Raw genomic sequence first — 12290 nt, 5'->3', positions numbered from 1 at the left:
GCACCCGGGGTGAGCCTGAGAGGTGTGGGGAGCGCGGCCTGGCCCTTCTGCAGTGTCGGGCTGGGGTCGGCCTCCATGACCTTATGCTTCCCCCGTGTTAGGGGCCACATGGGAGGGGTCAGCCGGGCTGCAGGGTGGGCAGTGGCCTTGGAGATTGGGGGCATTGGCGCTGTCCTCTCACCGGAAACTTGTCGAGAGCAGATCTGTGGGGTGGGGGACAGAAGACGGAAGGGAGAGGGCTGAGCGGGCGGGTGGGTCCTGTCGAGGGGGTCCCGTCGGGAGGGAGGTATGGAAGGTTCTGGAATGAGAAGGGCTTGCTGGGACCGTCAGAGCCCTTGAGAAGCAGAGTGGGTCTGGATCAGCCTGGAGACCAGAGAAGGGGGTGTGGAAGCTGATGTTCTACCCCCAGGGAGGAGGGAGAAGGGTCCCCTTGGAAAGCGGGTGCTGCGGGGGTGCAGGGGGAGTGGGGAGGTGGAAAGAGGCCGCCTGGCAGTGTTGGGGCCCCTCGGGGGAGGCCAGGCCTCCTGGAGCGTTGGTGTCCTGGAGCGTCTGGCCAGTCACGAGCCCCTCAGGGGTGCTGACTTCCTGCTGTAGACCGCAGGAAGTCCCAGAGGACTCGGGACGCTCAGCTGCGCTGCTCCCCACGGGCGGCTGCTGGGAAGAGAGCTGTGAACGTCAGGCATAATCCTTCGAGTGGATACGTGTGTTAGTGGCTCTTAATTGGAGAGCTTTTGTCAGGTGTGGACAGTTGCTTCTATCCTTAATTGCTGAGAGTTGTTTGAAAATCATGAATGGATAATGAGTTTCATCAAATGATTTCTGTGCATCTTTGGGAAGATCTTATCATTTCCCTCCTTTTAGCTTTTGTCATAAATTCCATCCGTTTCTTACACGAGCCCCTCGTATTCTGGGGTGGCCCTCCTGCACACCCCGGAGGAGGTGTCACGTTGTCACTTGGTCTGTCCCCCCATTCCGCTCCGGTGTGTGTTGTGTAGGCCTCACACAAGAGCGGGAAACACTGTCTCCTGGATCCTCTGGGTGAGTCTGTGTGGGAGGGGGGCTCCCACAGGTTTGGTGGAACCGGCCTGGGTCGGCTTCTTGAGAACTAACTCTGCAGGTTCTGTTTCCACATGCCTCAATTCTGCTGAGTTATTTTTCTAGGAATTTATCAATTTCTTATGAACTTTCAACTCGATTGACATAAAGTTGTTCATAATGTTATATTATTACTCAGATGTCACCTTCTCAGTGAAATGTTCCCAACCACCCTGTTCTCCCGACCCCCTTTCCCTGCTCTGGTTTGTCGTGTTTGTCACCTTTAACATCTAAGTAATGTACCTGTTCGTGGCATTTATTACTTATTGTCTGTCTTCCTCCATGAGAATGTGGGCTCTAGGGATCTGTGTCTTTTTTGTTCACTGATGTCTAAGAACTCACGTCAAGCATCTATAACTGTGTAACTGGCCACACCGAGATTAAATCAAACTGAGTACGCTGAGGTGCTGCGTTCAGACTTGGCCAGAGTTCAAGGGCTCGGGGGCCGCTGTGTGGATGGCAGGTGGAGCGGTTTCCACCCTCACAGGGGTTCTGGTCCACAGCCACGTCCAGGTCTCCTCTTTGTTCTCTTGTAAGTGCCTTTTAACCTCCCTGAATAACTGACCCACTTCCTCCCTTTCTTCCTTTTCCTTGTAAAAGTTAATTGAGCTTTAAAGACTAGTTACTAAAGCATGCAGTTATGGGAAAACTTGGAGAGTAAAAGTGATATAAGTTGGGTGTGATATGAATCACTTGAGTGTCAGGCCCCTTGTCCCCAGGTGGCATTTAACCACTGTTGTTAAGCCACAGGTGCCTCTCATGGTTTCGGGGCCCTGGCGCTTTCCACCCCTGCTTTTCAGAAGGGAGCAGCCCCCGGGCCCTGCCCCCTTTCCCCCCTGATGTGTGGGGAGACCTTGGGCTTCCATGAGGAGAGGGAGCATGGGCAGACGAGGGGGGTGGTCCACCGAGGTTCTGGACGCCCAGCCACCCCACCCCTCAGACCTCCGAGAGCAACTGGAAGCTCTCTGGTCCCGCAACTCCCGTTGCCCCGAGTTGAGTCCAGGTCCTTCCAGGGGCCTTGTGCTTGCTACCGATTCAGTGCCGCCCTTCCGCTGCCCGTTGGTTGGCCTGCTGCTCATCCTAGCCCCTCACCTGTGCTTGCCTGTGCTCACCTGGCTGAGGCCCCAAGGCCCCATGCAAGCCTGCATGGGCCTGCTGCATCCCCACGCGTTGGTTTGTCTGTTGTCCGTGGTGGCCCAGAGCCCGGCTCGAGCCCGTGGGTGTCCTCGTTTCGGGTCACTGAGTGGGAGGCCCGGGGGACACCTTCACAAGGCGTGAATGCGAAAAGCATCACAGAAATTAAATAACACGGTTCGCTCTCCCCGGCATCCCTGAGGCCCAGCCTCCCACTAGGTCACCCTGAAGCCCACCGCCTCCCCAGGAGCTTTCCTGGGCCCTTGTCTTGCCTTCTTGGTCCCCAAAGCACGTGGTGCAGCCCCTGCATGCCCCCACTTCCCAGCAGCCCCTGGGCCTCAGGCTGCCACCAAGACCTGCCCATGTCTCCGTGGTCTGTGCCTTACTGTCAGCCAGGCTTGTTTTTCTTTTGGTTGTTTTAAGCAGGTAAAGGAAGAGACCTGTTTACCTGAGCAGCCGAAGCTGCTGGTCCAGCGAGCCAGGCTCTGTGTGGACGGCACGTGTGGGTGACGCCTCCTCCCGTGTGTCTCCACAGGCTTCAAAATGTAGCGGAGGATCCGGCTGTGTGTACAGGTAAATGCAGTGTAAACTTTGATCTTCCTCTTCTTTCAGTGCATGTGAATTGATTAAATTTACCTTGAATTACACCTTATGAGTCTGTTGTAGCCATAGAAAAAGTCAGTGCCTTGTAACTCCTTTAAAATTTAATGTGTGACAGCTCCAGAGCAGATTAGGGCACAATTATTTATATATATTCAAGTTTTCTCTTGATTAACATTTCTGATCGACTCTGTTCCACTGTTTGCTACATGGGACTCATCTAAAACTTCTAGCAAGATTGTAATTACAGGGCTGTGTGCGTCACATAAATGACATGAAATTGAATAGCAGGTGCCGTTTCTGTGCTAGAAAATGGAAAGACAGCGAGAGACACAAGGCAGGCACAGACGTGACAAGCTAGAGCGCGGAGGGCACGGCGAACGAGGAGTGACCGCGTCGCACCCGTAGCCGGAAGCGTCCGATGCAGAGGCAGCAGGAGGGGACAGACGGCCTCGCGAGGAGGTGGGAGATGCGGCCTTCTCTGGGCGGGTCTGCTGTCCCAGGAAGTGTCCCAGCTGCCGCCTGGGCCCCGCAGTTGGTGGGGGAGCACTGGACCCAGAGCCTCGAGCTGCCATCCTTCTCTGTCCGGATGAGTGCCCACCTGGTGTCTGGTGTTGGGTGTCGGATGCTGTGCAGGGCGGCCTGGGGACCATGCTGCGGCGGTGGTGACCATGAGCGTTGGCCCCTCACGACGGTAGCTGCTTGTGCACCTGAGGCCAGCATGGAGGCCCCGTGTGGGCAGAGCTGGCTGCCCAGGCCCCTTGGCGGGCGCTGCGCCTGGACAGCCTGGCCCCCTGTCTGGCCTTAGCTTTTACGACCCCGATGGCATTTCAGCGTGACCTCTCCCCTGGGGACTTGGGGGGGGGACCCTCTGGCAGGAGTCCTGCCAGGGGTGCTGTGTCCTTCTCCATGTGATGGCTGGCCAGTCCTCACCTGGGTGTCACCTGGTCACCCAGTCGGGGACCTCTAGGGGTTTTTTCCCCGAGGGTCCCACCCTCCCTTGGGGCTGACAGGTGTTTGGTGGGGAGACGCTCGGAGCCTTTATGAACCTTCACTTCCTTGACGAAGTCTCGCTGCTGCCGACCACCCACCGAGGATTCCTAAGCGAGGGGTCACTGCAGTTGTCCTTGGGTGGTGGCCTTGCAGCCCTCCTTCCATTTATCAGCTCACATTCTGTGAGGAAGGGTGTCCCTTGTCTGTCTGTGTAGCCTCATGGGCTTCTGTGTTATCCTGCTGTAGTAAGCGGTGATGGTAGTTGTCCCCTGTCTGAGCACAGTGGGGCCCCAGGTCCTGCTATGCTCCTTGCCCAGCCTGGAGTTGGCTGCGTGTCCAGGCAGCACTGGCCCCTTACAGCAGACATGGTGTGGACACGCTAGGTCCTAGGGCTGCCCAGGAGTGGTCACTCCCGGGCCCTCCCAGCAGACAGAGCTGGGAGTGAGTGGGTGAGTCCACACTCGTGTGCATATACATCTGTAGCTGTTTGCCTGGTTGCCACTAAACATGAGTTCACACTGACCCCAACCCCCGGTCTGTGTGACTTCGGAGCTGGTTTTGGTTTTGATCTGGCTGTGGGTTGGTGACGTGTGTGAACATGTCCAGTGTGTAAATAGCGCCCAGTGAGCCAAGGGTGCAGTGCTGGGCTCGGTCGGGCCGGTGGTGGACGGCACACCCTGGGCTTCGGCGTCCGGCGGGGACGTTGCCCAGTCAGCGCTCTCCCGTCTCTGCTTTGCTTCCGTTGGGAATGACTAGGGTTTCTCTTCTTTTAGGTTATTTCCCATTACTTCCTGCTCCACGAGGCGTGGAGGCCCTTCTTCATGGAGCCGGTCCTAGTGGGTCCGAGTGGTCAGGCCGGGCCTGGCACAGCACGTGGTGACCATGACACCAGAGCGAGTGGGCCTCGCAGACGTGGGCTCGTTTCCCGTGGGTTGGCCCGTGGGGCCCCTGTGAGAACCACCCCTTTTAGTCTCTCCTGACAACTCAGAGCCCACTGCAGGGGCCGAGGGAGAGGTGTCTCTAGCGGGGAACCACGTGTCGGCTCGCGCCTGTGATCGAGGGGAGAGGAGAGACTCGGGTGAGAACCAGGAGTGTCTGCCTCACAACTTACTCTCTATGAAAGTCATAGGGCATTCTTGCTGGTTTAGAGGCTCTCTCGTTTTGTAGGTGAACTGAGCCTGGCAGCCTTGCTGGTTGCGTCAGTCTGCGCTGACAGTCGATTCCGCTGGGTTTCAGTGCAGGTGACGATTTAGTCTCCAGGGGGCCCTGCCCCTCCGGGTCCCGCTCAGCCTTGTCCGCCCGCCCAGCCGTTTCCTTCCCTCTGCCTTCCGGCAAACAGTGTTGAGCCGTGGGAGCCCGTGCGCCACGTGCGCTGTGGCTGCTGGGCGAGGCGGCACTGTCCAGCCTGCTGCCCCCGCGGATGCGGAGGCCCTCCATCTCCCAGAGCGTGTTTCTGTCTCTCTCTACGGAGTTCTCTTGGTGATGGTTGAATTGAAAATTCCTTGCATCCTGCACGGTGTCAGCATCCGGCAAGTCTCCTACTTGTACTGCAGGGAATCCCCAGGAATCTAGTGGCTGCAGCCACATGGGTGTCTGACCTTGCCAGCGCTGCAGGCCAGATTCCAGAACGGGTCTCACGGGGCTAAAATCCAGGTGTGGGCAGGGCTGCTTCTCCCGGAGAGGCTCCTTCCAGCTCCTAGTAGCCCCCTCCCTGTTCACAGCCCACAGGCAGCTTCTCCTGTCTCCTCCGAGCCTCGTGCTCCCTCGTAAGGGCCCTCTGGTGACACGAGGTCCCGCTGGGGCTTCCAGGGCCGTCTCCCGCCTCAGGGGCCTTTTGCCATGTGAGGTGACACACAGGTTTTGGGTAGGACGTGGTGTCTTTGGGACTGTTTCCCCTGCTGCACAGCATTGTATTGGGTCAGATGACAAGACCCTGCCCTCGTGAGCCTGCAGTCTGGCAGGAGAGCCAGTCAGAGCCACCACAGCTCTGGAGGGCACCTGCCCACCGGGGCAGAGACGACAAGTCCACACTTCAGTGCACAGACGTTTGGACTTTTACAATGCAGTGTTGTGGGCTGTGCTTCCCAGGGTGGGGGGGTCTTAGCTGCTCCTGTGTGGTCAGCTTTATGGAGGAACCAGAGCTCCAGAGAGACCACGTTTTCTTCTGCCCAGACCCAGACTCAGCTCGGCCCACCTGCTCCCTGGCCTCTCCGCCCACTGCTCCACAAACCTCCCCTGCTTCGTGCCACCTCACCAGCTGGCCTCGCGGGGTTCTGAGCAGGAAGAGAGGGCCCGGGGGCCCGGAAGGGGGAGAAACGAGAAGCGGCAGCATGTCTGCGGCCCAGTGCTGCCCTGGGGCCAGGATGATCCAGTCCTCCAGGGGCGGCCGGGTGGTTGCCTGTCTCATGGTGGAAGCAGGGCTGCAGGGCGGGGACCTGGCCTCATCCCTGCTCCCGCTGAGCTCCTCCTGGACACACAGACTGTAGCTCAATTTCCGCTGAACCCGAACCTTTGATGAAACATCACACCATTTCATGTATTAGTTAATACGTGTTTTTTTCTTGCAGAAGCCAAAGATGTTGACCAGAAAGATTAAACTCTGGGACATAAACGCCCATATCACCTGCCGCCTATGCAGCGGGTATCTCATCGACGCGACCACGGTGACCGAGTGTCTGCACACGTGTATGTGTGGAATATTCTAGAACGTGGCCTTAGCCGGGGGTGGGGGGGGCGCGGTGACTGCACACATGTATTGCGGAATAGTCTAGAACGTGGCCTTAGACAGCTGTGGGGGGGCAGTGACTGAGTGCACACATGTATATGCAGAATATTCTAGAACGTGGCCTTAGACAGCCGTGGGGGGGAGCAGTGACTGAGTGCACACATGTATGTGCGGAATGTTCTGTGTGCTCTTTGATACTTCGGCTTTTTTTACCAAAAGCTTTTAGCTCAAGTACAAAGCAGGACACAGCAGCTGGAATAAAGGAGATCTTGAAGATAAATGAGAAAAGTTGTCTGAAGTTAAAACACTGTGGGTAATTTCAGTAGAGATGTCACTTAAGAAAGCTAAATAAAAACAGGAAAATTTAGGTATTTCGATATAACAGCTAAACCGTTACGTGTGGTATGACAGAATATTCCTTTCTAGCGGGCAGAAATGCTTATTTTTGCCGTTTGCAAATGATTTCCTTAAACTCTATAGACAGAGGAGTCTGCTCGTCTGCCCCTCAGGCCAGTGGCCCGTTTGGAGGTCTAGACTTCTAGTTGGCGCTGACCTTGGGCGCGCCTTTCTTTAAGCCCCGCCGCCCCTGCCCCTGACGAGTAGGCTGCAGCCTTCACCTGGAGCTGGGTCCTCCTGTGAGGCCGGCCCAGGATGCCGAGGGGCAGGCACTTCCTAAAGTAAAACGAATCCTCTAACACTGACGAGTTTTGATCCTGTATTTTTCAGTTTAGAAAATAAAATATTTGCCAGTTTTGACAGAATTTTTATTTTAAAGTTAATTGTATTTTAAGATATTGGCTGGCAGTATTTTGTTATATTAAGCAAATTTTATCTAATTTTGTCATACAAAGAAATCCGGTGATCTTTCAGGCTAACTTCTAGAATGTAACTATTCGCCCCTGTGGCGGAGCCCCTGTGACAGGACGTGAAGGCGCGTCTGCGGCCCCCTCAGCTGCTCCTCCAGTTTCCCCTCCTGTTTCTGGGCCTCAGCTCTGTCCAGGGGCAGCTGACGCTCCTCCGTGGTGGTGGACCCGGGCGGCGGGCCTGTCACCAGTGTCCCGTCGTGGCCGCCGGGAGCCCTGCCGGGAGGAGCAGACACCCCTCCAATGCGCTCCCTGACGTGCGCGCTCCCGTCCCCTCTGACGCGCGCCCCGCCCCTCTGGCGTGCGCGTGCATCCCCCTGACGTGCGCGTGCATCCCCCTGACGAGCGCGCTCCCCTGCAGTCTGCCGGAGCTGCCTGGTGAAGTACCTGGAGGAGAACAACACGTGCCCCACGTGCAGGATCGTCATCCACCAGAGCCACCCCCTGCAGTACATCGGGTAAGCAGCCCAGGCCTCGCCCCGAGCCTCGCGCCGCCTCAGGCCCCGCTCGGCTTGGCCGGCCGCCCAGTCGGTGCAGTTTCCACCGAGGCGCTGGCCTGGGGCCCGGGGCAGATGGGGGCCCTGCCAGGAGGGGCGGGGCTGAAGGAGGGGGCCGGCTGCACTTTGACCCCCGAGTTGAGGTGTGTCGTGGGAGGGAGAGGCCGCTCCCAGGTCAAGACCTAGGAGCCAGCCGCCCGATGTCAAGCTGTGTGGCAGCGGTTCTGCCCAGCGTCCTGTTCTTTTGGGTCGGACGAGCTTTCTGAGAAGCTGGTGGCTTTAGTAGGAAATATGGAGGGTGTCGTGTCTGCTGGAGGCCAGCTGTGTTTTATGCTTCTGTGTGTGCACGCGCGCCACGTGTTCACGTACATGGGAGTGTGAAAGGTATTTCTTGGCGCGGACCCTGGTCCGGAAAGTGTGAGAAACTCCCTTTGGTCTGGCTCAGCCCAGGCTGCCTGATACCTGTTAGGACTTGAGAAGCCCAGGGGGCAGAGGGAGCTGATCCCCGAAGGATCTCGCCTGTGTCCTCCTTATTTGAAATGTTCACAGTATATAGAGCCCAACTTCAGCAGCGGGTCCCTTCCGGCCGTACGTCACTTTGACTAAGAGCACAGACTTGTTCTGAAGTGCAAACTGGAAGCAAAATTCAACCAAAACTCCAAATTTGTGATTGTGGAGTTTATTATTGTTAAATGGGAAACGTTCAAGAATTAGAGAATTGACGCTTCTGGCTAACCCACCTGTTCTGTTCTTTTTGCCAGTCATGACAGAACCATGCAAGATATTGTTTACAAATTGGTCCCAGGCCTCCAAGAAGGTAAGTGTCAGAGCATCCACCTGGACTCCTGCGTCCGCAGCACGGCCTTTGAGGGGCTTTTCTCTCCGGGGTCCTGGCTTTGGACGTCTCGCTCGGCCGGCCGCCCAGTCAGTGCAGTTTCCGCCGAGGCGCTGCCCTGGGGCCCGGGGCAGATGGGGGCCATGTGCTGGCCGGTTTCATCCATCATCACTCACACCTCCTGCTTCGCTCAGGAGGCGCAGGGTGGCCTCTCACTTGTGCCGCCTGGAGGTGAAGCCGGGAACCCTGTGTCAGTAAAGTTTAACTGTAGTTAAAGTCAAATCTATGAGAGTTGAGAAGAAATACTCTGTGGTACAAATATCCTGAAAGTGAAAACGGCTGTTCTTTTTAAAACTTTTCTGCAATTCTGAACACTGAGACTGTCCTGCCCTTGTTGAGGGGCAGTGATTGGCGGGGGAGGTGGACGGGGACACAGGCCTCAGAAATCTGTTCAGTGTGGGCAGTGGCTGGTGAAGCAGTGCCAGCTGATAAAACCTAGGCACAACTTTCTTTCAAAGATAAGATACGTTAGAAATTCATTTGGGCAGTGTTTTCTCACTGTTGTGTTTCAGAAGAGGGTTATAATTTCAAGCACAGGCTTATTCAGTTAGGTCAGTGGACGTCACATCTGATCTTTAAGACACAACCTAGGGAGTGATATTGTTAAAGTCTTCTTTCATTGTTCATAGAATTCATTCATAAAAGAAGAGTGAAATTTCTTGAGTAAATTGAGTAGATAAAAACAATCATATTTGGATATTTGAAGGGTTTTCTAGTGCTGGGGAAAGGCAAAGAATGCAGGAAAATAAAATACTGACACCGTTAAAAATCATTATAGGATATTTTCAGCGTGCAAAAGGCAAGATCTTGTAAAGAACTCGATGTATTTATGATCCAGAGTCAGGAGTTGTCAGCTTGTGATGAAACCTGTTCACCTCCTTCCCCCACCCTTCCTGTTGTTTCATCTGGAAACATTGCCATTCGTTCCCCAAAGAGAAGGATTTTTCTTAAAACACGGAGCTACAGCACCTTTGTAAACCGAGATGATAGTGCTGATTCCTTATTGCATCAGGTACTAGTGGGTGAGGAGTTCCCGTCTCTCGGGATTTCGTTGGTCTCAGTCAGGGTCCACGTGGGCCCCCCCCTTGGCCCCTCCTGTCTCCACGTTCCTGTGTGTGGGTGGGATCAAGAGGCCCCGTTGGACTCTGGCACCTTCCAGTGTCACTCCGTCCAGACGGGGCCCTCGCAGATGTCCTGGCAGCCAGGCCCCGCAGAGCCCGTGAGGCCTAGAGGCAGCCAGACCGCGCCCCCTATTCCATCACCCGCCTTCACTGATGGCGGGGAGGCCTCCATAAAGACACGCTCCCTGACTTGGTTTCCTGAGATCCATTCTGTACAGAAGAACAGCAGAACAAATGTGTGAAGTTTTCCTTTATTTGTTTACAGAAAATGAGCTGGTTTCCCAGCCACTCCAGCCACGATCAGATGGCTTTGAGCATTTACTGTTCTCAGGTTATTGCAGTTACTGTCCTTTTTGAAGTTCAAAGCCTCCCCAATCTGTGGCTGGCGGGCACTGCCCCCTTGGCTCCCTGGAGCCGGTCTGTAGGGTCTGGGCTCACCCCTGCAGGCGGTGGTGTCTCAGGCCACCAGTCAGCATGTGGGGAGCACAGTGACGCGTTGTTAGTGGAGCTTTGGCTTGTGAGGGAAGAGGGCAGGTGTAAGACTCTGCTGACTCCTGCCGAGTCTGTCCCGTGCACGCGTCCCCTCGTCCTCTCCATAGGCAGCGTGTAGCCGTGAACACCGCCGTGAACACCTCCCTGAAGTGGAAGAACCGGAGAGATTCCAGAATTCCCCAAGTTCACACTAATGCCCGAGGCAGCCTGAGCTCTGCCCTCAGTCCAGGGTATTTTCTGGGTAGGCAAATAATCCATTCCTCTGTTTTCTCAAACTTTCAGTCCTTTGTTGCTCTTTAAAAGATCACTGTAGTGTCCAAGTCCGTAGCAGCGGGCTGTTTTCTGAATGTGGGCTGTCTGCAGTTTTTCTGGTTTTGTGCCAGCGTTGTAAAGCTGATTTCTCAGATGGGCCCTCTTCCTGGTCCTCCAGAGAATCCAGAGCACATTTCACCGTGACGTGTGGTGCTGAGACAGAGCAGTGACCCTGGGGGCCCGGTGGTGTCTGGAGGATGCCCTCCTGCCCTGCACTCTGCAGCCCCTTCGAGCTGCCCCACCCCGTGGCAGGGGGCTTCACTTCTGGCATCCATCCTCTCACGAATTTTGGGAAATAAAAAGTGGCTTGGCTTTCTGGATCCGGCAGATGGCCGGTAGACTGTGTTTTTCTGTTCCCTTGTAGATGAAGCCTTTTAGGTGGAAAATGAGTTTTTTAGTTGTTTCTTGTTTCTTTTTGTTTTTATAATTTAAAAAAGCCTGTTTTCCCCGAGGCAGCATCTTTACCTGTAAACTTTATCCGTGACCTATTTTGTGTGTCACACCCCCTTGCTTGGCTGCAGCTGCTCCTCTCCGGGGTCTCAACAGTGGCTGCTGGGGTTCCTCCCGTTCATCCAGGGTCCTCTCCTGACTGACACTTCATGTGTGTCTCATCTTTTGCTTTAACCTAGGGGAGGGGCGCAGTGAATGTTCTCTTACAAACTTTGTGGACGTGGGTGAATATGTCTGTGGGCTTTATTCTGGAGCAGGGCTGCTCTGCCAAGCAGCTGCATCTGCATTTCTTTCTCTTGCCTCTTTGCACTTGCTGAAGCAGGAGCTGGCAAACCCCACGCCGACCAGACTGGCCCTGCCTGTCGCATGCAGCTCCTGAGCCAAGAGTGTTTTTCACTTTTTTCTTTTTTTTTTTTTTTCCACTGCGCTGGGTCCTCGCTGTGTTTTGCCGTGCATGGGCTCTTTGTTACGGAACGCAGGCTTAGTTTCCCTGTGGCACGTGGGATCTTAGTTCCCGGACCAGGGATCGAACCCGTGTCCCCTGCATTGGAAGGCGGATTCTTAACCACCGGACCACCAGGGAAGTCCCCACATTTTTAAATAGTTGGAAAAAATCAAAAGAAAAAGAATATTTTGTGACGTGAAAGTTTTGCACTGAGGTGTCTCCATCCATGGATAGTTTGCTGGAACACAGCCCTGCTCATTCAGGGACGCACGTTTGTCTCACACTCGACGGCTGGTGGAGCATCTGCAGCAGGTGGACCAGCCCCGTCGGCACAAACGTGGTGGAGGCTGTATTACCAGCACCCGCCACACCAAGACAAGGGGAGAAGCGTCCAGCTTTTCAGCCATGGTGACAGGTGGGTGGTTTTGTCCTTGGATTGTCATTGTCAGCCAGGGAAGCATCCTGTTTATCTTGTGGTGACCTACATCTGTGTTAAAATAAAAAGTGTTGGCATCAGACTAAACACTCAGAAGAAAGCAACTTTTAGAGAGAATTGAAAATTTAAAATGGAATGTCTCATCACAGCAGGATTTCTTCACAAAAATAAGAATAACCTATAAGGCTGCAATCAGAGTAAGTTTCTGATTGGCTCATTTGTTGGTCACGCA

The 12290-nt window shown here is 55.0% G+C and overlaps 1 protein-coding gene across 5 annotated transcripts in view; it reads left to right on the top strand.

Annotated features, from left to right (window-relative positions):
• Positions 1-12290, top strand: part of PCGF3 (polycomb group ring finger 3) — a 60062-nt gene that overhangs the window by 12777 nt on the left and 34995 nt on the right. Inside the window, exons 2-6 of one of the 5 annotated variants that reach the window (XM_081252139.1) lie at positions 2765-2802; positions 3139-3291; positions 6390-6507; positions 7772-7868; positions 8669-8724. In XM_081252139.1, the coding sequence (XP_081108265.1) occupies positions 6399-6507; positions 7772-7868; positions 8669-8724 (262 nt within the window). In that variant the 5' untranslated portion in view covers positions 2765-2802; positions 3139-3291; positions 6390-6398. Of the gene's footprint in view, positions 1-2652; positions 2803-3117; positions 3292-6389; positions 6508-7771; positions 7869-8668; positions 8725-12290 lie in introns of all 5 variants that reach the window. The other 4 variants (XM_081252135.1, XM_081252138.1, XM_081252137.1 and 1 more) reach the window with 4 other exon arrangements.

The sequence above is a fragment of the Mesoplodon bidens genome, assembly GCF_964165515.1.
Source record: "Mesoplodon bidens genome assembly, chromosome: 1".
In the NCBI taxonomy this organism is placed as follows: Eukaryota; Metazoa; Chordata; class Mammalia; order Artiodactyla; family Ziphiidae; genus Mesoplodon; species Mesoplodon bidens.
Note: the sequence above shows the minus strand (reverse complement) of the source record. Positions and strands in the feature narration are given on the sequence as shown.